Genomic DNA, 26,336 nt, shown 5'->3' with positions numbered 1-26,336 from the left:
AGAAGCCAGCTTTGATTCCTCTGTGTCTTCCCATCCACCCATATCTTGCCCCTTGGAGGCCTGGTTGACTCCCATGCATCATCCCACAGCTGGACTATAGCTGTAGCTTCCATAATCCGTTCTCCACCACAGGGGGTCAGAGCTATTTAAAAAATATGCATCACTTCTCGCCAGATCTCTTGTACAAAAACTCCTGATGACTTCACAATGCATTAGAACATAATCTGAACTCCTTACCATGGTCATAATCCAGCACCTGCATGCCTTCCTTTTTTTATTTTTTTGAAGATATATTTATTTTTAGAGAGAGAGGGAGGGAGAAAACATGCAAGCAAAGGGAAGGGCAGAGGCAGAGAGAGAGAAAGAGAGAGGATCTAGGCAGACTTCCCACCAAGCTCAATCTCATGACCCCAAGATCACGATCTGAGTAGAAATCAGGCATCAGATGTTCAATCTACTGAGCCACCCAGGTACCCCACCTGCCTGCCTTTCTGATCTCCATTGCTACCTGTCATGCTCTGTCATGCTCCAGCCTAACGTACCTCCAGCAGTAGCACTAGATAGATCCTCCTTGACATGATTACAGTTAACTGTTCCCTCTGCCTGGAAACTTCTGCCCCCAAACTTTTACTTAGTGGCTCCTTATTGTTCTCTATCCTGTCACCCAATTCCTTCTTCCTGTCATTTATCACTATCTGACCTTTTCTTTCTTTCTTTTTTTAAATTCTATTTATTTATTTGAGAAAGAGAGAAAGCACAATCAAGGGGAGGGACAGATGGAGAGCGAGAAGCAGACCCCCATTGAGCAAGGAGCCCCACAAAGGGCTCAATTGCAGGACCCTGAGATCATGGCCTAGGCCGAAGGCAGACACTTAACCGCCTGAGCCACCCAGGCACCCCACTATTTGACCTTTTCTTATGTGTTTACTTGCTCATCTATCTACGACTTTCTGGTGCCACTAGAATGCAAGTTGCATGGGACCATGGACCTTGTGTGTCTCTCCACTTTTGAGTCCTTAGCACCCCCAGCAGCATCTGGCACATACTTGGCTCTCAACCATGTAAATGCTTTTCAGATGAGTGTCTATGGGCAAATAACCCATAGTTTATGTCTCACCCACAATGGTAAAAGAGAGCCATCTGAATCACATCCCCTCGAGACACTAATGTTTCCTTTTTACTTGGTTTCCTTGGAAAGTCTAGATGTGTTTCAGACATTTGATTTAGGCATTTTATAAAGCATAAAACTCAGTATAGATATTACAAATCAGGAATTTTATTCTCTGTATTTGGAAATTAATGATCAGCTGCTTATATTTTTAGAATCTATACAAGTGAAATTATTCATTAAACCTCTGTTTTTAAAAATTCTCTTAAGTTATAGGTGTTATATCACTGCATCTTTAAACAGGGAAACAATTTCCAAGGGGTAAATCAATAGGAAAGACGCTCTGTGAAACATTGTGAAAGTGAGTTATGACATTTTATGCAAGCTTAATGCCCCGCCTCCCCGCCCCCCAACCTGGTCTCCACCAACAGATGGATCTGAGGCTTTCAGTGAAGCCTGCATTATCTTAACTTTCATCAATGCTTTCTTTCAAATAAAAATAATTTTGGCGATCCTTTTGTAAAATGCTTAACAAAAATCTCTGCAAATCAACATTTATGCCTTGGTGACTCACTGTGTCTTCATGACCCCTCTCTTTGAGCTCCAGGGTTTCCCATCTCAAAACTGAAAGCAAAATAAGCAAAAGTTTTTTCCTTTTTTTAAAAGATTTTACTTATTTATTTATTCATGAGACACACACACACAGAGACAGAGAGACAAAGAGACAGAGAGACAGAGAGACAGGCAGAGGGAGAAATAGGCTCCATGTAGGGAGCCCGACATGGGACTCAATCCGGGTCTCCAGGATCACACCCTGGGCTAAAGGCAGGTGCTCAACCACTGAGCTACCTGGGCTGCCCAAGTAAAAGTTTTTAACCAGGATGTTAGCAACCTCATTTATTACATGGACATGATGATGCAGTCTGCCCTCTAGGGCTGTTAATGGGATTAACTTTTGCAATGTGTATGGAGAGGTTGGCATGGTGCTTGGCAGTTCGTGGTTCCAAACAAACCTTGCCTACAAGGGCCAGTGCTAGGAATGCTCCTGGTACTTCATGTGGTTCCCATTTCACAGATGGGAAGGAGTTGTGAGTGACACACCCAGGCTTTGCTGCTATGAGCCACAATTGGTTAAAGGAAGAGGGAGTCTTGACTGTGTGGCAGGGGGTATCCAATTCATGGATTTGTTCTGGGGCACTGGGGAGTTCATTTTCCTGACTTTCTGTGTCTTCTCCACCTGTAAATATAGAAACTTATGTTGTTTTATTCATCCCTGCTACAGGAGGTGGGTGGCTATTGTTATTTTATTTTTTACAGATTTTATTTATTTTGACAGAGTATGAGCGAGAGAGAGAGCACAAGCAGGGGGAGCAGCAGAGAGAGAGGGAAAAGTAGGCTCCTCACTGAACAGGGAGCCCCATGAGGGGACTCAATGCCAGGACCCCAAGATCATGACCTGAGCTGAAGGCAGATGCTTAACAGACTGAGCCACCCAGGCACCTTCTATTGTTATTTTAAAAGTTAGCTTTTTCCCCCCTTTCATAATAAGCTACTTTAAGTCCTAATGGCTTGAAACAATAGCTATCTATTTAGCTCATGGTTCTGTGGGTTGGGTTCTGCTGAGAGGTTCTTCTGATCCTGGCTGTGCTCAGTCACATGTCTGATGATCAGCTGGCTGTTGGCTGGGGCACCATGGTTCTCCTGTGCGTGATTTACCATCATCTTCTAAGCTAGCTGAAGTGCATTTATCTGGTGGTTGTAGGATTTTAAGAGGATTTTGGATACTAACCCTTTGTTAGACATGTTCTTTGCAAATATCTTCTCCCATTCCATAGGGAAATCAATATTGCACTATATGTTAATAACTAAAATTTAAGTAAAAATTTTAAAAAGTCAAACTCATAGAGGCAGAGAGTAGAATAGTGGTTGCCAGGGGTGGGGGAGTGGGAGAAATGAGTAACTACTAATAGGTAATTTAGTGGTAATGAAAAACTTGTAGAATAAGATCACCATAAGGGTTGTACAGCATCATGAATGTACTTAGTGTAACTGAATTGTAAGTATTTTAAATTACTAAAATGGTAAATTTTATGTTATGTATTTTTTTTACCACAGTAAAAATGCAAAAGGGAGAAATAATAGTGATTTCTGTTACTAGCAAGACTTATTCCTGAATATGAATATAGGAAGCAAAATAAATACTGAAGTGCTGTCTTTTTCCTCTGATTCTTCTTTTGCCAGCATTTTGTTCGATGGATGAATGGCAGCTGCATAGAATGCCCTCCTCAGAAGGGGGAGGAAGAAGAACTTGTTATTATTAGCTTTTATAATGATATTTCCATGAACCCTCAGATAATTGAACAAGCTGTTATGATCCCTCAAAACGTCCACAGGATTCTGATCAGTCTTATGAAGTACCTCCAAAAATGGAAGGGGTATCGACATCTGTGGAAATTGGACAAAGCCATTGTGATGGAGAAGTTCGCCTCCAAGAGACCTCCTTGTGTAGCGTATGATGAAAAGTTGCAGTTCTATTCCAAGATAGCCTATGAAGTCCTGCGGCACCCTTTAATTAAGGATGAGCACTGCATCAGGCTCCAGCTAGGGCCGCTGGCAAATACAGTGCAAGAAATTGCCAAGTCCTGGGTGACCTCACTTGGAAAGCTTCTCAATGAGTCAGCAAAGGAGGAGCTCCTTAATCTCAATGAAGAGATGAAGGTAGCAGATCACCGGATTTAATGAAACTGCTTCTCACAAAAGTTAGGTCTTTATTTGGGACTGTTTTTTCTAGGTTTACTTAGTGTTCCTTGACCTCTCTTTTATAGACTCTGGCCAAAAACCTGAAGAAGAGCCCCAGTACCCTTGAAGATCTCAAGTTTGTCCTTGCAACCATTGCAGAAATTAGAAGTAAATCTCTGGTCATGGAACTGAGGTACAGGGATGTCCAGGAGCGATACCGCACCATGGCAATGTATAATGTCTTTGTGAGTGAATGATTTTCTTAAGCATTTTACAGTTGGGTTGAATTCTAAGACCCTTTTCAGAAATACTTCTCAAATATGAACTTAAGTAATAAGACTTAAGTGTAAAGCAATCCCACAGTTATTTAGGTTAATGAAAACAGATTATTTCTTGATCTGACATGACTCAAGTAGTATTTTTTTGTAGCTTGATCTGTAACGGCACACCATGTCAATTCTCTTCTTTTATTTTCACTTGATGTTAACTCCCTTTAATAAACAGGCTTTTGCAAAAATAATAAGTGAGGGAGGGAGAGGCAGAGAGAGAGGGAGAGAGATAGTGTGATAAAAGAAATGAGTAGAAGATAAATAGTTCAATTGTCTTTATTTGGGGTCATTCAGGGTGGTTTCAAGGACCTTTAGAGGTCCATGAAAGAATTTTAGGGGGTCTGGGATCTCCATGAAACTGCATGCAAAATTTTGCATACTGTGCATCACATACACTCAGAATCAGCTGGAAAAACAGACTAGAAGAAAGAAGCAAATAGCTATTGTAAGTCTGCATTTGCATAAAACTTGTGTTTCTGCATTTATGTTGCTTGACTGCTTTGGATACCTTCATTGAGCAGTAGCCCATAAAGTTAGAGATCCTCTCCTCGGAAAAATGCACAGTATGCAAAATTTCTATATTTATGATTAAAATAAAAGTTTTCAATGTTGTCTTTAGTTTCCTTTATTAAGTAAAATTATTTAAAATTCTGTGTCTTAAAACTCCCTTATGGTCTGCTTATAGTGTCTGTGTGTCTCTTGGTTTCCTTCAAGTCATTTTGATCCTTACCCACCTCTTATTTCTGATTGAGTTCTGGATACCATACATAACAAATTTGTAGAGAGGATAGGAGGCTCCAGATGTTATATTTCATCAGAGGAGATTTGTTGCTGCTTCTGACAGCACAGCTGGATGTATCAGCAAGCTAAGATAACCTTATTTTACTTAGAGATTAAGTGTATATGAAGCTGAGTTTTAGTTTATGAAGGGCTTATCTCTCTAGGTTATCTCTCTATATTTTTTACTTATTTTTTAAAAATAATTTATTTATTTGAGAGGGAGAGAGCAAGTGTGAGGGAGAAGCAGACTCCCAGCTGAGCAGGGAGCCCAGCAGGCTGAATTCCAATCAGGACAAAGGCAGAAGCTTAACTATCTGAGCCACCCAGTCGCCCCTATCTACTTATTTTTAAAAATGATTTTATCCTGATTTTCTTTTCATTATAAATATATAATTTTTTTCTAATTCAAGCAGTTATTTTTTGTGGGTTCAAATGACCTAGCCTGCTATTTTCAGAAGCAGAAATCCCTGAGAAGTAGTTTTGACCAGAATTTCAGTTTCAAATTGCAGATCATTTATTGTTTGTTTGTTTGTTTGTTTGTTTTTTTATTAGCCTTCTGATGCAGAGAAAGAACTGGTTGACAAGATTGAAAGCATGTGGTCAAATCTGTTTAATGAATCAGTGAATGTGGAGCATGCTCTTGGGGGCATAAAGAGAACTTTCACAGAGGTACCTTTTAAATTTCGTACTTTCTGAGTAAAGACATTGACAAATATCTATTGGGATAAGTGAATGTAACCCTGCCCTTCTCAGATTACTCGAGGTGAAATATCAAACTACAGACAGCAGATAGAGGATTTTGCAAAGCGTTTTTATCGTGAAGGCCCTGGTTCTGTTGGTGATGATCTTGATAAAGGTAAGACTATTCCCATTGGACTTACTGAGATACTTGAGTATGTTTTGCTTAAGAATTTTATGGGATGATGGAATAGAGCAGTGGTCTAACCTTGCCTATACACTGGGTTCACCTGAGGATCCCAGATCTGAAAAGTCTGATCCCAAGATTTTTATTTATTTATTTATTTTTATTTTTTTATTTTATTTTATTTTTTTTTATTGGTGTTCAATTTACTAACATACAGAATAACACCCAGTGCCCGTCACCCATTCACTCCCACCCCCCGCCCTCCTCCCCTTCTACCACCCCTAGTTCGTTTCCCAGAGTTAGCAGTCTTTACGTTCTGTCTCCCTTTCTGATATTTCCCACACATTTCTTCTCCCTTCCCTTATTTTCCCTTTCACTATTATTTATATTCCCCAAATGAATGAGAACATATAATGTTTGTCCTTCTCCAACTGACTTACTTCACTCAGCATAATACCCTCCAGTTCCATCCACGTTGAAGCAAATGGTGGGTATTTGTCATTTCTAATAGCTGAGTAATATTCCATTGTATACATAAACCACATCTTCTTTATCCATTCATCTTTCGTTGGACACCGAGGCTCCTTCCACAGTTTGGCTATCGTGGCCATTGCTGCTAGAAACATCGGGGTGCAGGTGTCCCGGCGTTTCATTGCATTTGTATCTTTGGGGTAAATCCCCAACAGTGCAATTGCTGGGTCGTAGGGCAGGTCTATTTTTAACTGTTTGAGGAACCTCCACAAGGTGATCCCAAGATTTTTAAAGCTCCTATGAGATTCTAATGTGCAGCCCAGATTGAGCCCACTTAGAGGGATAATGTGAAAGAGACAGAATTTTCTTTTTCTTTTTAATTAATTAATTAATTTATTTTTTAAATTTTTATTTATTTATGATAGTCACACAGAGAGAGAGAGAGAGAGAGAGGCAGAGACACGGGCAGAGGGAGAAGCAGTCTCCATGCACCGGGAGCCCGACGTGGGATTCGATCCCGGGTCTCCAGGATCGCGCCCTGGGCCAAAGGCAGGCGCTAAACCACTGCGCCACCCAGGGATCCCATTTCTTTTTAATTTAAATTCAATTTGCCAACATATAACACCCAGTGCTCATTTCATCATGTGCCCTCCTTAATACCCGTCACCCAGTTACCCTGTCCCCCCCCCCCCCCCCGCCCGCCACCTTCCCTTCTGCAACCCTTTGTTTATTTCCCAGAGTTAGGTGTCTTTTCTACTCAGTTTCCCACCTTCCCTTATGGTCCCTTTCATTATTTCTTATATTCCACATATGAGTGAAACCATATGAAAATTGTCTTTCTCTGAATGACTTATTTCACTCAGTATAACACCCTCCAATTCCATCCATGTCTACGTAAATGGTAGATATTCGTCCTTTCTGATAGCTGAGTTATATTCCATTGTATATATATACACCACATCTTCTTTATCCATTCATCTGTCGAAGGACATCGTGGCCCCTTCCACAGTTTGGCTATCGTGGACATAGCTGTTATGAACATTGGGGTGCAGGTGTCCCATTGTTTCACTACATCTGTATATTTGGGGTAAATACCCAGTAGTATAATTCCTGGGTTGTAGAGTAGCTCTATTTTTAACTTCTTGAGGAACCTCCACACTGGTTTCCAGAGTGACTGTATCAGGTTTCATTCCCACCAAGAGTGCAAGAGGGTTCCCCTTTCTCCACATCCTCACCGACATTTGTTGTTTCCTGTCTTATTAATTTTAGCCATTCTCACTGGTGTAAAGTGGTATCTCACTGTGGTTTTGATTTGTATTTCCCTGATGACAAGTGATGTGGAGCATTTTTCCATGTGCTTGTTGGCTATATGTATGTCTTCTTTGGAGAAATATCTGTTCATGTCTTCTGCTCATTTCTTGACTGGGTTATTTGGTTTTGGGGTGTTGAGTTTGTTAAGTTCTTTATAGATATTGGATACTAGCCCTTTATATGCCATGTCATTTGCAAATATCTTCTCCCATTCTGTAGGCTGCCTTCTGGTTTTGTTGACTGTTTCCTTGCTGTGCAGAAGCTTTTTATCTCTATGAAGTCACAATAGTTCATTATCGCTTTTGTTCCCTTGCCTTTTTAGACATGTTTTGCAAGAAGTTGCTGTGGCCAAGTTAAAAAAGGTTGCTGTTCTCCTCTAGGATTTTGATGAATTCTTGTCTCATGTTTAGATCTTCCAACCATTTTGAGTTTATCTTTGTGTATGGTGTAAGAGGATGGTCCAGTTTCATTCTTCTGCGTGTGGCTGTCAAGGTTTCCCAACACCATTTGTTAAAGAAACTGTCTTTTTTTCCATTGGGTATTTCCTGCTTTGTGGAAGAGGAGTTGACCATAAGTTGAGGGCCCATTTCTGGGTTCTCTATTCTGTTCCATTGATCTATGTGTCTATTTTTGTGCCAGTACCATACTGTCTAGATAATCACAGCTTTGTAGTATAGCTTGTCATCAGGCATTGTGATGCCTCCAGCTTTGGTTTTCTCTTTCAACATTCCTCTGGCTATTCGGGGTCTTTTCTGGTTCCATACAGATCTTAGGATTATTTGTTCCATCTCTGTGAAGAAAGTCCATGATATTTTGGTAGGGATCACATTGAATGTGTATATTGCTCTGGGTGGCATAGACATTTTCACAATATTTATTCTTGCAATCTATGAGCATGGAATGTTTTCCCTTCTCTTTGTGTCTTCCTCAATTGCTTTCATAAGTGTTCTGTAGTTTTTAGAGTATAGATCCTTTACTTCTTTGGTTAGGTTTATTCCTAGATATTTTATGGTTTTGGGTGCAACTGTAAATGGGATTGATTCCTTAATTTCTCTCTCTGAAGCTTCATTGTTAGTGTATAGAAATGTAACTGATTTCTGTGGATTAATTTTGTATCCTACCACAGTGCTGAATTGCTGTGAGTTCTAACAATTTTGGGGTGGAGTCTTTTGGGTTTTCTATGTACAGTATCATGTCATCTGCAAAGAGGGAGAGTTTGACTTCTTCTTTGCCAATTTGAATGCCTTTTATTTCTTTTTGTTGAGACAGAATTTTCTAACCTGAGAATTTTGTTTATGTACCTGGCCCTCTGGTTTCTGTTGGAGTGATGGAGAGATGAAGTTGTGGTAATTCCAAATGTGACTTCCCAGGCGATTTCTGTGGATGAAAAGATAGTTTATGTGCATTGCCTGTGATTTCTTACTCCATTTTGTGTACCTTATATTTTTAGGCACTCATTGATCTATTTATTTACTTATTCCCCAGGAGTAGAACTTTTAGCCACTTTTGAAAAGGAGCTTACGAAACACGAGAAGAACCGTCAGGAATTGGCTAATGCTGAGAAACTTTTTGATCTTCCAATTACAATGTACCCAGAGCTGCTCAAAGTGCAGAAGGAAATGAACGAACTGAGGACCATTTATGAGCTTTATGAAGGACTAAAGGTAAGTGTCCAGCCACAGACTCCACTCACTGGGGGCAGTGTGAGACCTAGGCCCAGTGGATTGTGAGGCTGCCATAATAATAGGCCTGGGGAAATTTTCATAGAAGCTCTCTCTTTGGTTCTTTTTTTTTTTTTAAGATTGTATTTATTTATTTGACAGAGAGAAAGAGTGAGAGCACAAGCAGAGTGGGGAGCAGGCAGAGGCAGAGGGAGAAGCAGGCTCCCTACTGAGCAGAGAGTCTGATGTGGGGCTCAAACCCAGGACCCCGGGATCATGACCTGACATTTTCACAATTTTCACAAGTGTCTGTCTGGAGGCAGACACTTAATAGACTGAGCCACCTGGGTGTCCCATCTCACGGTGGCTCTTGGGAAGAAGTAATGGGGAGCAATTGCCAATGGATCTATGGTTTCCATTTGGGGTGATGAGAAAGTTTTGGAACTAGATGGTGGTGATGATTGTACTACATAGTAAATATACTTGATAACACCGAATCGTACATGTAAAACTGGTTAAAATGACAAATGAATGTATTTTACCACAATAATAAAAAAGAAAACTCTCCTTGGTGGTTGAGGCTTGGTTAGGGAGTGGGGTAAACCATTTAGCTGGAAGTGGAAATTAGAAGTAGCAAATATCATGGCATTTGGATGCCTCTCTTGAGTATATATGTTCCCCATGCAAATTCACACCATTCATTTCTTTATTACTCATCCATTCACTCTGTTCTGTACAGCCCAGCACCATGCTGCTTGGAGAATAGGGTCTGGAAAGGAGTTGCATCTGCCGATTCCATTCCTGCCCTCTTGAGGTCCCAGGAGAGATTGACTGTTGTAGTCTGGTTCTCCTGAGAAACAGAACCAATAGGTACCAAATAGACTTTTCTTTCCCTAAAGTAATCTCTCTCCCCAACATGGGGCTTGAACTCAGGACCCCCAAATCAAGAGTTGCATGCTCTACTGACTGAGCCAGCCAGGTGCCCCACCAAAAAGATTTGTTATAAGGAATTGACTCATATAGTTATGGAGACTAGAAGACCCAAGATCTGGGGTTGGCAAGCTGGAGACCCTGGAGAGCTGATGGTGGAGTGCACATTCAGGCCCGAGCTAGAAGGCAGGAGAAGACTGCTGTCCCGGCTTGAAGATAGTCTGGCAGAGAGACAGTTCTGTCTAACTCAGATTTCTTCTCTCTAGTTCTTCCCACCCACAGTGGGGAGGGAAATCTGCTTTGCTTAGGCTACTGATTCAAATGTTAACCTCACCCAGAAACACCCTGGGAAGCATTGTCCAGAATCATGTTTAGCCAAATATCTGGGCATATGTGGCTCAGTCAGGTTGACACATAAAATTGATGATTACATTGAGCCACAAACAAATCATCATCCTGCTGTGATTTGTAATAGGAATACAGTAGCTAGAGAACCATGGGGCCCAGAGGAGAAAGGATGTGGCCTAGGGAGGGACATTTGAGCAAGGCCTTGAACCAGGAGCAGGTTTTTTTCCTGGTGCAGTCATTGGATTTAGGGCCCCCCTACTCCAGCACAACCTCATTATGATTAATTACATCTGCAAAGACCTGATGTCCATATAAGGTCACATTCTGAGGTTCCAGGGGGATATGAGTTCATGAGGAGGGGCACTCTTCAGTCCAGTACACCTGGGACTGGGGTACATGGAGGAGGAGAACAAAGGGCTGAGCCTGGAGCCCTCCAACATCAAATACCCCAAGACGATGCCCCCTAAGAAGAAAAGAGAACAAGGAGTGGCCTAGGTGGTAGGAAGATGTCTTGGAAGCCAAGTGGAAAAAGCGTTTCTGGGGGGGCGTGATCCAACCACACCAAATGCATCAGATCAAGTAAGAGAGGGAGTGTGGAATAACCACCGAATTTCACATCATGGAGGCCACTGTGACCTTGGAAAGAAACATTTTGATGCAGTGGTAGCTGTGGAAGCCTAATTAGAGTGAGTCCAAGGTATTTGCCCCAAAAGAAAAGAAAGCATAGATCCCTACAAAGACTTTTACTTGAATGTTCACAGATATTTTATTTGTAATAGCCAAAACTAGAAACAACCCAAATATCCACCAAGTGAACAAATAAGGAAACTGTGTTACATCTATCCCATGGACTGCTAGAAAGTAGTAGAAAGGGTCAAACTATTGATGTACTAGGGCAGCAACATGGATGGGTCTCAAGATCATCTTGTTGAGATACCAAAGAGTACATCTTGTATGATTCCATTTGCATAAAGTTCTAGAACATGCCAATGAATTTATCATGGTGGAAAGCAGGGCAGTATTTGTCTAAGGATGGGACGGGGTGTAACAGAGTCAGGAGGAGACTTTTGAGAGCTATGAATGACTTCACAATCTCAACTGTGGCGATGGTCTTGTGGGTGTGCACACATGCCAGTACCTAGCAAATTTGGCACTTTAAATATATCCAGTTGTATATGCCAGTTAATTCTCAATAAAGATTAAAATAGACAAAGAGAATGGGAAGAGAGGAATCAGAAACACCAAATCTAGACAGCTTTCCAAATGTGTTTTGTTGCAAAGGGAAGCAGAGAGATGAGGAGTGGTGGGTGGAAGGGATGTGGGGATGGGAGAAATTACAGCAGGAGTTTGTATAGTGATGGGAATGATCCAGTAAGGAGGAAACATTCTGTGATCGGAGACAGAGGGGAGGCTTGCTTGAGGGATGTCTGATGTCCCTAAGCAAGAGGGAAAGAATGGTGTCAGCATATGGCCCGGGTAGGAGGCAATAGGATCATATGGGGAAGGCAGAGCATATGCGTAGAGATGCTTCTAGTGGGAGATGTTGAACGTTCTATTCTGATTGCTTCAGGGAGGTGCACAGCAAGGTCGTCAGTGGAGAGGATGATGAGCAGGGAGGTTGGCTGGTTGAGGATAGTGGAGCAGGGGTGAGGTGGTGGTGTGGGAAAGAATGTCGCAGCAGCTGGGCCCAAAGGGAAAGCAGCCTTAGGGCCCTGGATTTAGACTGAGGCCTGTGAATGAGGTTGAGTGTCCTCAGCCATCGTGGTTGGTTGCCCAGGTGTAGGTGTTGAGCACTGATGAATGTCAAGGAGTGGATTTAACCACAGTTGTGGTTTTATAAACTAATCAGTGAGAGAGGGGAGGGGAAAAGGGTGGAGGGAGGAAAGGCCCTTTAATCACAGACAGGCTGTAAGTTTAGGTGTAGGAACTCCCAAGAAATACTTTTAGTTTCTTTCTGATTCATCTCATTAAATTTTTACCAAAAAATACAGTAGTGAATCATGGATGTCATTTCAACAAAATCTAAAAAGTTATTTGAGCTTTTAATATCTTTTTAGAAGACAAATGAAAAATTGTAAATACATCTTAATGTCATTTTCATCTGAGTCAAAATTACCATATGTATATTTCATCAATTAACATAATATTCTGTTAAATATGTTTTGTGACTGGAAGCAACCCCATTGAGCCCAGATGTCACAGGTTGCAAATAAATGCAAAGTATCCAAGATGGTAAATTTTATGCAAGATTGTATTTTTTATGTTAAATCTCAGGAAACTACAGCACAAAAAGTCTTTTCTGTATGATAATTGGGCAGGATTATCCACACTGTAAGTATTTTGTAATCTTAGCTGCTTTTGTTGGGAAAGAGAAGCACATTAAGACGGAACCTGAATGAAGTATATGCCTTAAGTACCAAGTGGCTCTGTGATTTAAGAGAGAAGGCTGTTAACTGATTCTATACTTCTCGCTTTTCATCTGTGGAAAGGAAGACATAATTTTGGATTCTGCACCTCCTCAGGAGACAGCCTTATTTTGTCAGGGCCTTGAAAAAGTTGGAATTCTTTTGTTTGTAGTTTTGGAACCAGTAATCCATACTTCCTTTTGTGAATTTGAGGTTTTTGTAGATAGATGGGTGATAATATTTGCAAAGAAGGGAGCACGACCAGGGGTTAAGCGCTGGCTCCCCTGGTCAGAGGGTCTTATTGACAGGACTATTTCTCATCCATTTCCAGGTTGCAAAAGAAGAATGGTCTCAGACCCTCTGGATCAACCTGAATATTCAGTTCCTCCAGGAAGGAATTGAAGGTTTTCTCAGGTCTCTTAGAAAGCTACCCCGGCAGGTCCGAAACCTTTCAGTGGCCTACCATTTAGAAGCAAAAATGAAGGCATTCAAAGACTCGATTCCTCTACTTCTTGACTTAAAGCATGAAGCACTAAGAGACAGGTTTGTTTCATCCTGTTACCTGTTGTGTAAGGGGGAGGAGTTTTAGTCTAAAACATGTCTTTGCTTAGATCTGATGACAAAATCCAAAGGTCACATTTCTATGAAATTGTTTCCGTGTGAAGTTTGTTTGTTTCTTTTTAGATTTTATTTATTTATTCATGAGAGACAGAGAGAGAGAGAGAGAGAGAGAGAGAGGCAGAGACACAGGCAGAAGGAGAAGCAGGCTCCCTGTGGGGAACCTGATGTGGGACTCGATCCCAGGACCCCAGGATCATGACCTGAGCCAAAGGCAGATGCTCAACCACTGAGCCACCCAGATGCCCCTCTGTGTGAAGTTTCTATACAATTATCAACCACAAGGATTCTCCTGTTTTTTTTTTTTTTTTAAACAAATCCTGCCAGATGTAAACGGGCATTTGTGGTTGCTTCATTCTAATGTTTAAAATATTATAGCAGGGGATCTAGGTCAGTGCCATCCAACAGAAGTACATGACCCAGATATGTAATTTAAAATGTTTCCATTAGCTGTTTTGAAAAAGTAAAACAGGTAAAAATAATTTTAGTAATATATTTTATTTATATTTAGTAATATATATATATTTAGTATAATATATATTTAGCAATATATTTTACCTAACCCAATATGCAAACTAACCCAATATACAAATCATAGCGCAGAGCTAGGAGCACAATAAATATTTACTGAACACATGACAGCTCACAACTTACACCGGGGTCTCCAACAGGCTGAGTGAAGTGATAGAGGTCGAGATCTCTGGTCTATGTGACAGAAGTAGGTTCCAAAAAGTTAAAAGCTTCATATTCTCTTGGGTGGCCATGAAGACTAGCCATCTAAGAGCATATTTTGCTAGATATTGTTTCCTGGGTTTGGTTCTGGAAACCAATGGGATTTTGGAAAACTTTGGAAATGTAATTCCAATGATGTCCTCATTTATAATGGGATTTGCCTTGTGATTTAAGCAGGAATAATTAAATTCATCACTAAATCCAGGAAGCATGAAGTTTTTATTTTGGATGCACTTTCAGGCATTGGAAAGAGCTTATGGAAAAAACAGGTGTATTTTTTGAGATGACAGAGACGTTCACCTTGGAAAACATGTTTGCTATGGAACTTCACAAACACACGGATGTTCTCAATGAGATTGTAATGGCTGCTGTCAAAGAGATTGCCATTGAGAAAGTAAGACTCTTTTTAGATATAAAAACAGTTTAGGGGCAGCCCTGGTGGCGCAGCGGTTTGGCGCCGCCTGCAGCCCGGGGCGTGATCCTGGAGACCCGGGATTGAGTCCCACATCAGGCTTCCTGCATGGAGCCTGCTTCTCCCTCTGCTCGTGTCTCTGCCTCTCTCTCGCTCTCTATGAATACATAAATAAATCTTTTTTAAAAAAAATAAAAATAAATAAAAACAGTTTAGAAAAAAGAGAATTATTTTTATTTCATTTAAATTTCAGTACAGTTAATACACAGTGTCGTATTTGTTTCAGAGAATTATTATTATTATTATTTTTAAAGATTTATTTGAGAAAGAGAGAATGAGCAGAGGGAGGGGCAGAGAGAGAGGGAGAAGCAGACTCTCCATTGAGCAGGGAGCCAGACTTGGGGCTCATTTCCAGGACCCTGAGCTCATGACCTGAGCTGAAGGCAGGTGCTTACTCAACTAGGCCACCCAGGTCCCCTAGAGAATTATTTTTTTTGGTGGGGGCAAAGAGAAAATGTTTGTTTTGGTACTCATTGTATTCAAGTAATAAAGAATTGTTTGCTCTAGAAATAGGATTTCTGCTTGGTTAAATTTTTTATTCTAAATTATGGTTTCTCACTTCCAATGTATTTATTAAATGTATCAATGGATGTTCATGGTAGAAAACTGAGAAAATAAATCACTTATAATTCTACCACCTAAAGATAATTATTAGTAACATTTCAGTGTATCTCCTTGAATACTTAAAAGTGTGTAGACACATGCTTACATATACCTCTACACACCTACACAAACTATACATAGTCATGCACAAACATGTATAAACACACATACATGTATATATATACATGTATATAAATGCATATACCACATATACATATGTATGCAATATACACATATATGGATCACATACACATAAATATTGATACAGCTGTTTTTTGAAAATACAATCATTAATAGGCATATTACTTTGTGATCTGATTTTCTTTGCTTAATGGTAAACATAGGGGTAGGATCGCACAGGGGGCAGGGAGGTGGACTAGGAAATTTAGACCTTGGTTCTGGTGCTGAGTGACCTGACCAAGCTCTCTGAGCACCCAGTACCCATCTCTATAAAATGTGGGTAATAATCCTTATTCCACTAAGCTGCTTTGACAGAAGGCAATCCAAATGCAATGTGCTTACCTGGCACACAGCAAGTGCTTGGTAAGTGATGTTGGGGTCACCATGACAGAGTTTCTACTTACCGGAAAACTGACCCTGACTCTGGGTTGAGCAACTGACCAAAGGCAAGCTCAGGGAGTTGCAATTGGGTTGGGATTTTGTTTTTCCAATGTCTGTGCCCAAACTTCTCTTTTTTATATTCTGACCAGGCTGTGAAGGAAATCCTGGACACGTGGGAAAGTATGAAGTTTGCTGTGGTCAAGTATTTCAAAGGCACACAGGAGCGAGGCTACATTTTGGGGTCTGTCGACGAAATCATCCAGTGTCTTGATGACAACACTGTCAACCTGCAAAGCATCTCGGGAAGCAGATTTGTGGGGCCTTTTCTTCAAACTGTTCACAAATGGGAAAAAACGCTTTCTCTGATAGGGGAAGTCATTGAGGTGAGAGAAAAGTAGGATAGCACTTTCATAGGAGAATATTTTGTGCTCAGTCCCTGGTGATCCTCCAATGTACTTTTTCTGGCTTGATTTATTTTGGGGTTGTATGTGCATGATTAGAAGAGTCAATCTGAGGTTTAATTTCAATGAATGCATTTTTAACTTCCATGATTCTTAATTGGTTCTTTCTTGTATGTCCCTATTCTTGTTTAATACTATCCTGTTCTTGTTGCCAGGATACTTTCACCTCCTTTATCTCATTGACAAATTTAAACATATTTAAAGCTTTTTCAGATTTCTCCATATTTATTCTTTTCCCAGGCCAAAATTTTCCTTTTCTTTTAAAATCTATGTGTATGTGACTATCTTTCATGATAGTGCGTTTTTCTCTGATCTATTATTTTTAAAATTAATCTTACATAAATTTTTTTGCCTGTGCTTGCTTCACTTCATCATGTGTTTCTGTAGTTTTTCCAAGTTGGCCTGTCATAGTGGACAACACCAAACCAGGTCTTATATTAGGTGGCTTGGGCTTTCTTCTTCTTTTTTTTAAAAGATTTTATTTATTTATGAGAGATACACAGAGAGAGGCAGAGACATAGGCAGAAGGAGAAGTAGGTTCAATGTGGAGGCCAACGCAGGACTTGATCCCAGGACCCTGAGATCAGGACCTGAGTTAAAGGCAGATGCTCAACCACTAAGCCACCCAGGTGCCCTCCTCTTGTGGGAAATACTAGTCCAGACTTCTGTGAGCAACCCAGGCTCATCTCACCATTTTTGTGTGGCTGCCTCTTTTCCCTCCCCAGACCACAGGGGTTGTTCTAGGCCACAACTTGAGTTTTGGGTGGGATGATACCAACACTGGTTCACTGGCTAGGGATGTGGTCCAAGCCCTCACTGCCCTCAAGCATGGGCTTCCTTTGCTTGCTTTTTTTTGTCTATTACTTTAAATTAGGTTTTGCTTTTTATTTTATCTTTGATTTTCCTTCATTATTTTTTATTTGATTTTTCTTCACTGTTTAAATTTTTCTCCATTACTTAAAAATATTTTTATTTTTCTTCATTATTTTTCTTTTTTCTTCTCTTTTCTTCATTAAAATAAAAAAAATAGATGTGAAATTTACATAACAAAATTAATCATTTTATTTATTTAAAGATTTTATTTATTTGAGAGAGAGTGTGTGTGTGAGAGAGAGAACACAAGCAATGGAGAGTGGTAGAAGGAGAGAGAGAAGCAGACTCCTCACTTAGCAGGGAGTCTAATATGGGACTCACTGGGATCATGACCTGAGCTGAAGGCAGATGCTTAACAGACTGAGCCACCCAGGTGCCATATTTTATTTATTTTTAAAAAGATTTATTTATTTTAGAGAGGATGGGAGAGGCAGAGGGAGAGAGAGAATCCTCAAACAGACTCCCTCCTGAGCACAGAGCCTGATGTGGGGCTCAGTCTCATGACCCTGAGACTGTGACCTGAGCCGAAACCAAAAGTCAGATGCTTAACCAACTGAGCCACCCAGGTGCCCCTGTCTGGGCTTTTTTTTTTTTTTTATGATTTGTCCTTTGTTCCTCTGGGTTATAGGGCTCCAACCCTGCTTATAACTAGAAGCTTCTTCCTTGTCCTGGGCTAGTGTGGAGAGTTTTCTTTTGCTTTTGAGTTTTCTTTTGCTTTGTATCTTAAAATATTTAGCTATGATTTCTCTATTGTTCTTATATATTTGGAAAGGAGTGTATGCACTCACTCTGCCATCTTGCCTGGGAAGACTTTTGACCTGTGTTAATGTGACTCCGTCCCCTGTTAGAGTGGGATTTTACCATACGTACTTTGAGGTACCTGTGCTAACATTAATGTTGTGCATTTCCAGATATGGATGTTGGTTCAGAGGAAATGGATGTATCTTGAAAGCATTTTTATCGGTGGAGATATCAGGTCACAACTTCCAGATGAGGCAAAGAAGTTTGACAACATCGATAGGATATTTAAAAGGGCAAGTGATTGGCTTCTATTTTAGTCACGAAAGCACAGTTATTTGAGATACTTTTACTTATGTTTCTGCATGTAGTATTTTGTCTGTTAAGTAGCTTCTGGATTTTTTTTTTTTTTTTTTTTTTTTTTTTAAGTAATCTCTACACCCAACATGGGACTTGAACTCATGACTCTGAGATTGAGTTACATGCTCTTCTAACTGAGCCAGCCAGACACCCAAATCCTGAATTTTTAAAAATCATTACATATGACTTTAATCTGTTCAGTAGAAATTTCTGTTTGGTTTCAAGCCACTGGCATATGACACTTTAACTTTTTTATACTTATTTTTTATTATAAAAGAAATACTTGCTTAAAAGCTTGGAAAATGTAAAAAGGTAGGAAAAAAATGTGTCTTCTAGACTTCCATCATCTCGATGTGACCACTTCAATATGCCGTATATTTCTTTTGTCTTTTTTTTCTGTGTACATGGGTTTAAACACACAATGTTAATAGTATTTTGTATAATTTTTTCTAATTTTCTTTTAATATTATGAGAAAGGTATTTGATATTATGAAACTGAGAAAAGATTTTAATGCCTTTATATAATGTTCCAGTGAGTGGCTTGACATTACTTTAGTTGATTGTTATAACGAGGCATCTTGTTTGAAGAGGAATTCTTTGCTTTCATAAATAATTTATGGGCTTGTGCCTTGTGTCTTTTCATTTAGGATGAATATCTTATGGGAGATTGTTGGAAAGTAAATTGCCTGTGAAGAAGTATTGCCCATTTTAAAGTCCTTTTTGGAAAGGGTTGTGCCCGTCATCGCTGCCCTTAAGCCATTAGTGGGATGAAGGTCTTAACCCAGAGCTGCCTGCCCTCATTTGGGTCTCCTTTATCCATTAGAGTTGATAATATTTCCTTATTCATTTGCATAAGCTTTTTTTTGAAACTTAAGAAAAAAATCACACAGTGGATATTTATTATAGAAGGATTTAGAAACTATAAAAAAAAGCAAAAAAATTACCTATAATCCCACACCCAAGATAACCGTTTTGACAGGTTAACATATATATTTCCAGAATTTGTTTATTCCTGTGTCAACATATAAATAAATATTCCATAAAATAATATCATTCTTACCAATATGATCATTTAAAAAATATACATCTTTTTAAAAAGATGTTATTTATTTATTCATGAGAGACACACAGAGAGAGGCAGAAACATAGGCAGAGGGAGAGACAGGCTCCCTGTGGGGAGCCCAATGTGGGACTCTATCCCAGGACCCCAGGATCACAACTTGAGCCAAAGGCAGACACTCAACCACTGAGCCACCCAGGGGCCCCTGACATATACATCTTTGACATTACATTAGTTGATTGTTGTAAGGAGACACCTTATTCGAAAAGGAATTCTTTGCTTTCATAAATAACTTGTGGGCTTGTGCCTTGCAAATAAAAAAATTATTATATTTGACATAAACATCTAAATTATCACTTTCAGCCAACGACTGACCCAGTTTCCTATTGGATGTTTGGGGTATTTCCCTTCCCATCACCTGCCTCCTTGTGCCCCTGTAAAGAGGGCTGGAGTGAATATTCCAGGACATGCAGGTGGCCCTAAGTGGTGTTGCAGGCTTCATTCATCCCTGAATGTTGACGGAGGGCCTTCTATGTGCAGACACTGTTGTTGGCCCATAGGGCACACCAGTGAGCAAGAGAGATTATAAATCCCTGCCTCAGACAGCTGACCTTCTAGTGGGAGGATGGAAAAAATTAACACCAGAGATGAGTAAATGATCTAAAGTTCTCTAGCAGGTGATAGGGACCTTTATGCCGCATTGGCCCTCCAAAAGCTGTGGTTCAGGGGCTTGTTGGTTGTTTTCTGTTGTGCTGGGGGCTCTGGCCACTGCTCACCCCAGGGGCCAGAGCAGTTGCCCACCCCACCCCCACTTCCCCAGCCTGGCCTGACAGCTCCCCTCTCACCCTCCTCCAGATCATGGGCGAGACCTTAAAGGACCCCGTGATCAAGAGATGCTGCGAGGCCCCGAACCGCCTGGCCGACTTGCAGCACATCAGTGAGGGCCTCGAGAAATGCCAGAAGAGCTTGAACGACTACTTAGATAGCAAGAGAAACGCTTTCCCGAGGTTCTTCTTCATTTCTGACGATGAGCTGCTCAGCATCCTGGGGAATAGCGACCCACTGTGCGTCCAGGAACACATGATCAAGGTAGGCGCCTCCTGTCCCGCCCCCACCCCCACCCCTACCCCCACCTCAGGGAGCAGCTGCAGATGCTGTCACTGTGTCACGTGATCTGTTCCATTCCACGTCTCTGCGCAGTTGGCTTGGCACCGGGAAATGCTGCTGGGCTTTTATCAGAAACTTAAATGTCATGAAATCCACTTAGTCTGAAATCACACAAAGATTCCACTGTTATTTGTTGCCATTTTATTTTTCTGTAGTCCAAAAACATTTTTTTTTTAGAAACTAAAAAGAAGATAGCAATATACAAAGACTAATATAATAAGCTGGGAGGTGATATAGTATAGGGCTTCAGCATGTGGACTCTGGAGCCAGACTGCCTGGGTTCAAATCTGGACCCCACACAGATTTGCTATGTGACTTTTGGCAAGTTACTTAACTTCTCTGGGCAGTTTTTCTTTCTTTCTTTCTTTCTTTCTTTCTTTCTTTCTTTCTTTCTTTCTTTCTTTCTTTCTTTTCTTTCTTTCTTTCTTTCTTTCTTTTCTTTCTTTTCTTTCTTTTTCTTTCTTTTTCTTTCTTTTTCTTTCTTTTTTCTTTCTTTTCTTTCTTTTCTTTCTTTTCTTTCTTTCTTCCTTCCTTCCTTCCTTCCTTCCTTCCTTCCTTCCTTTCCTTTCCTTTCCTTTCCTTTCCTTTTCCTTTCCTTTCCTTTCCTTTCCTTTCCTTTCCTTTCCTTTCCTTTCCTTTCCTTTCCTTTCCTTTCCTTTCCTCCCTCCCTCCCTCCCTTCCTTCTTTCCTTCCATCCATCTGTCCTTCCTTCCTTTCAAGATTTTATTTATTATTTGAGAGAGAGTGACTACACAGAGGGAGAGGGAAAAGCAGGCTCCCCACTGAGCAGGGAGCCTGACATGGGGCTTGATCCCAGCACCCTGAGATCATGACCTGAGCCAAAGGCAGATGCTTCACTGACTGAACCACCCAGGTGCCCATTGGTTTCTTATATCTGTATGGGGGTAACTCCAATAGTTACCTGCTTCAGTGGAGTTGTTATTAAGATTAAATGAGTTTGTGTTTGTAAACTACTTAGTACCAGTCCTAGGATGTTGGCTAAATTACCTTATCCACCACCCAGAACTCACTGGTAACCAGCTTGTTACCAGTTAGTCCTGTTTGCTTCCCCCCACCCCCCCTGTCTTTGTGAAACAAGGCTGTAGAGAAAAAGTTGCTATACTCTCTGGTCCTTCTCCCCATCACAACTCTCCTCCCCTTTCAAGAGGCAGCCACTAGCATGAATGTGTTATGGTTCCTTCCAGCCCGTGATTTGCATACTTGGACACAAATGTATGTGTATCCACAAACAGTACTGCCTGGCGGGAAACAATAGACAAAACTGTCTCTGGTGATACCAGCCAGAGCATGGCCAGAACGAACCTTCGATCTGCCGGTCAAAGCTCTATATTTAGTGTCAGCCTGGGCTAGGTGTTCTCCACCTTGGCCATGTTGGTGGTTGGGTCAGATATTGCTCAGCACTGTGTGTGGATGTGTGGGGGTGGTGGGGGGCCACCCTGTGCGCTGTATCCTGGCTTCTACCCTCAGGAAGCCAGGAGCATTGCTCTCTAGTCACAACAACCAGAAGTGTCATTGCTGACACTGACATTGCCCTAGTGTCCCCCCCACCCCACCCTGTGGGGGCAGAACCACTGTGGTTATGAATCAGCATTGTAGAAGAATCCCTTTATTCTAAATAAACAAAGCATTTGGGATCAAGGACATAGCTCCATTACTTTCCCTTGTTAATACTGATGTCCTTATTATACTAAAATTCTTGTTTTTGGTCATATGTGTTCCTTTCTCAAAGTGAAGTTTTATATTTTGTTTCTACTTTTGTAACAAGCAAATATTTCACTGCTTTAGAAAATCATGTATTAGGAGCACTTCGTTTACTGGTAGCCCCTGGTGCAAACTTCTGGTTTTCTCCTTGGAAGCCTGTTGCCTTCGCCTTCTCTGACTTGCAGAGTGCTTTGTCTTCTATCCTGGGTCCTAAAAGACTCATTTTTCTGAGTATCATCCTGATGAATAACAGAAACGATGGGCATGTGTTTGCCATGCCAGCGACCTTTCCCACACGGTGTCTGCTTTGACCCTCCCAACCTCTTCTTGTAAGTGCTGTAATTATGTCTGATCCAGGATGAGAGAAGAGAAGCAGCTTGCCCCAGGTCACCTGGTTGGGACGTGGGGGGCTTCAAGTGCACATCTAACTCCTCTGCCCCTGGGGTGTTGAATCTCACCGCCGGTCTGTGTCTCCTGGGTCCAGATACCTCTCCATAGCCGCATACGCTCCAGAATCTCAAGTGTAGGGAGGGAGCATATCTTCTTTTCCTTCCTTCCTTTTGAACCCCAAACAGACGTTTATGCACTGCGGATAGACGCAAGCAGCCACTGTGTGTCCCTGTTTCGTGCTGTGTCCCTGTGGCTCCTGTGTGTGACAGAGCGCTGGCCACAGGCCCTTCTGTGGGCCACTATCCTGTGTTGTCACAGGGTGGACTGTCCCACTGTATTGCAGATGTATGACAACATAGCTCTGCTGAGGTTTAACGACGGTGAGAATGGAGAGAAGCTGGTGTCTGCCATGATTTCAGCAGAAGGGGAAGTCATGGAGTTCCGCAAGATCATCCGGGCTGAGGGGCGTGTGGAGGACTGGATGACGGCCGTTTTGAACGAGATGCGGAGGACCAACCGGCTGATCACCAAAGAGGCTATTTTTAGATACTGTGAAGACAGAAGCAGGTAGGGTGGCGAATGTGAACACGTGTCACTGTATCATATCATGTATGACATCATATCATCATAGTCATGATGGGTTAATATTAAGGGCTTGGAATAGATCAAATGACATTCCGAATGAAGTTTTCTTTTCTTGCAATAGCTAAGCTAGCCTGTGCATTGTCTGTCTTTAAAAGATCACCTAGTCCAGAACTTCTCAAAGTGTGGTGGCATCTGGACCAGCAGTATGAGGGCCTCTGGGGGGCTTGTTAGAAATCCAGATGCCTGGGCCCTCCCCCAAACCTGCCTCACCAGAAACTCTGGGGGTGGGGCTGCCCATGTATTTTATAAGCCCCTCCCCAGGGATTCTGAGTACACTCAAGTGTGAGAGCCACTGACCTGGTGACTGGACAAGAACCAGGTGTTCAGGAGGGTTAATCTGTGTTAAGGAGTAGAGTTGTTTCTAAAATATTTAGCGATCTCAATCACACCTTGATTTTTGTGGCCTGAAAAGAATCTAGGCACCTGCTTCTTTATTGCCAAGAGGGCAGGTTTTATTATTTGTTATTTATTTATTTATTTATTTATTTATTTATTTATTTATTTATTTATTTATTTATTTATTTATTCATGAGAGAGAGAGAGAGAGAGGCAGAGACACAGGCAGAGGGAGAAGCAGGCCCCATGCCAGGAGCCTGACGCGGGACTCGATCCCGGGACTCCAGGATCGCGCTCTGGGCCAAAGGCAGGTGCCAAACCACTGAGCCACCCAGGGATCCCAAGAGGGCAGGTTTTAATGTGTGGTTGAGCACCAAATACATAAAGCATCTTTGGATAATGTGTTCTGTTAGATTTAGATGGGATTATATTTGGCAGGCCTTTATGCAGATTTAAACCTCTATTATTATCAAGAATACTATCCTCTTGATTTTATACACTACCTTTTTGGTTTTATAAACTGAAAACATCTATTTAATAACTTATTAGAGAATAAGTTGGTAGGATTGGTAGGATTATGATCCTTCTATTTTTAGGTACTGTAAGAATTGTAATACCTTATGTAATCAGGTATATATAGATCTGTTCAGTGGTGTGCAGGTAAAGTGGATTTCTGAAAAAAGGAAAAAAAAAAGCTTTGATTTAGAGAATTCATCAATATTCGTGGTGTAAATATTCCCACCATGGCTGTTTTCAAAGTTAAGTAGAATAATGATAAGTGGCTTGAACATCAGACTGCAAAATTCTTGACAATTTGAAAGTGAACTCTTGAGAACTGATAGGAGGTGGCTCTAGCACATTATCAGCTATATTTATTGATTGAACTAATATTTATCGGATTCCTGCTATGAGCTTATCACTGTGGTATATGCCCTTATAAAGCTGAACTAGATAGGGGCACCTGGGTGAGCATCTGCCTTTGGCTCAGGTCATGATCCTGGGGTCCCGGGATCGAGTCCCACATCGGGCTCCCCGTGGGGAGCCTGCTTCTCCCTCTCCCTATGTCTCTGCCTCTCTGTGTCTCTCATGAATAAATAAATAAAATCTAAAAAAACAAAAGAAAAAACAACAAACAAAAAAACCCCAAAGCTGAACTAGACAGAAATCACCAGCCTCTGGAAGTAGTGATCACTGAGTATTTTGAAGTCTCCTTCATGCTTCCAGATTAGGTGAATTTTGCACCAACATTAGTTTTATCTACATCATAACTACCACCTTGCCAAGGCATTGCTGTGTGTCACAGGGTGTGGTTGGCAGGAGACAGAGTAAGAGAAAGCACTGCGAAGTGTCTGTGCCACCCTGTTCCTCCCCAAATTACCATGGGATCGAAAAGAGTAGAAGAGAGTAGTGAGTAATACCCAGGAAGCTATAATAAAGCAACATGGGTGGTGTGGTCAGAGATTATTTAGTTTTTTGTTGGAATTTTTTAAAAAGATTTTATTTATTTATTCATGAGAGACACAGAGACAGAGAGAGAGGCAGAGACACAGGCAGAGGGAGAAACAGGCTCCATGCAGGGTGCCTGATGTGGAACTCGATTCTGGGTCTCCAAGATCACACCCTGGGCTGAAGGCAGCACTAAACTGCTGAGCCACCCGGGCTTCCCTTTTTGTTGGAATTTTAAAAAAATGTAAAAATTCTTATAATATGCTCATAATACTAAGTCACTCTGAACATCTGTACAGGCATATTTTAGAAGTCATCTAGCATCTTTCTGCACAGTCACCTCTACCTCTGTTGTGTGTGCATGTCGCCGGGCTTGTATTTTCCTGTCCAGTGGAAGAGTTACTGTTATTTGCTTACCTAGAGCCCGTATGTTGCCTTCTCCATTATAGATCAAAGAAACACATTCTGACGGCAACCGGTATCTGGTGTCGGTCCCTGGTACAAGATCTCAAACAGGCGTGCTTTTTCCTTTAGAGTCGACTGGATGCTCCTATATCAAGGGATGGTGGTGCTGGCCGCCAGCCAGGTGTGGTGGACCTGGGAGGTGGAGGACGTCTTCCACAAAGTGCAGAAGGGGGAGAAGCAGGCCATGAAGGAGTACGGCAAGAAAATGCACCAGCAGATTGATGAGTTGGTCACTCGGATCACCATGCCCTTAAACAAAAATGACAGAAAGAAATACAACACGGTTCTCATCATTGACGTGCATGCCAGAGATATAGTCGATTCTTTCATAAGAGACAGGTCGGGACCTGTGGGGAACGGGGCGGGGGGCAGCATGTCCCAGGGCGTCCACCACCTTGCTTGTTTTCCTCGACGTCTTCTCCCACGTCTCCTCCTTCCAGCATTCTCGAGGCCCGGGAGTTTGAATGGGAAAGTCAGCTGCGGTTTTACTGGGACCGGGAACCGGATGAGCTGAACATCCGTCAGTGCACGGGCACATTCAGCTACGGCTATGAGTACATGGGCCTGAATGGGAGGTTGGTCATCACGCCGCTCACAGACCGGATTTACCTGACTCTCACCCAGGTGATGGGCTGTGGTCATTCGCTGCCTGTGGTTATGGGTTGTTCTCTAAGCATGATTAGGGTGACTGGGGATATCTCTACTGGGTTGACCAGTGTCCCTCCCTTCCAATTCATGTC

General features: G+C 41.5%; 1 protein-coding gene across 4 annotated transcripts in view; it reads left to right on the top strand.

Annotated features, from left to right (window-relative positions):
- Positions 1-26,336, top strand: part of DNAH10 (dynein axonemal heavy chain 10) — a 135,863-nt gene that overhangs the window by 36,293 nt on the left and 73,234 nt on the right. For all 4 annotated transcript variants that reach the window (XM_072802309.1, XM_072802305.1, XM_072802306.1 and 1 more), the window contains 13 exons: positions 3,350-3,826; positions 3,934-4,092; positions 5,509-5,625; positions 5,710-5,812; positions 9,089-9,267; positions 13,279-13,490; positions 14,538-14,691; positions 16,083-16,316; positions 18,179-18,301; positions 20,281-20,514; positions 23,048-23,271; positions 25,666-25,935; positions 26,037-26,220. In XM_072802309.1, the coding sequence (XP_072658410.1) occupies positions 3,350-3,826; positions 3,934-4,092; positions 5,509-5,625; positions 5,710-5,812; positions 9,089-9,267; positions 13,279-13,490; positions 14,538-14,691; positions 16,083-16,316; positions 18,179-18,301; positions 20,281-20,514; positions 23,048-23,271; positions 25,666-25,935; positions 26,037-26,220 (2,670 nt within the window). The remainder of the gene's footprint in view (positions 1-3,349; positions 3,827-3,933; positions 4,093-5,508; positions 5,626-5,709; positions 5,813-9,088; positions 9,268-13,278; positions 13,491-14,537; positions 14,692-16,082; positions 16,317-18,178; positions 18,302-20,280; positions 20,515-23,047; positions 23,272-25,665; positions 25,936-26,036; positions 26,221-26,336) is intronic.

This window comes from Canis lupus, chromosome 27 (genome assembly GCF_048164855.1).
Source record: "Canis lupus baileyi chromosome 27, mCanLup2.hap1, whole genome shotgun sequence".
NCBI lineage: Eukaryota > Metazoa > Chordata > Mammalia > Carnivora > Canidae > Canis > Canis lupus.
The sequence above is the reverse complement of the archived record's forward strand: the minus strand, read 5'-3'. Positions and strand labels throughout refer to the sequence as shown.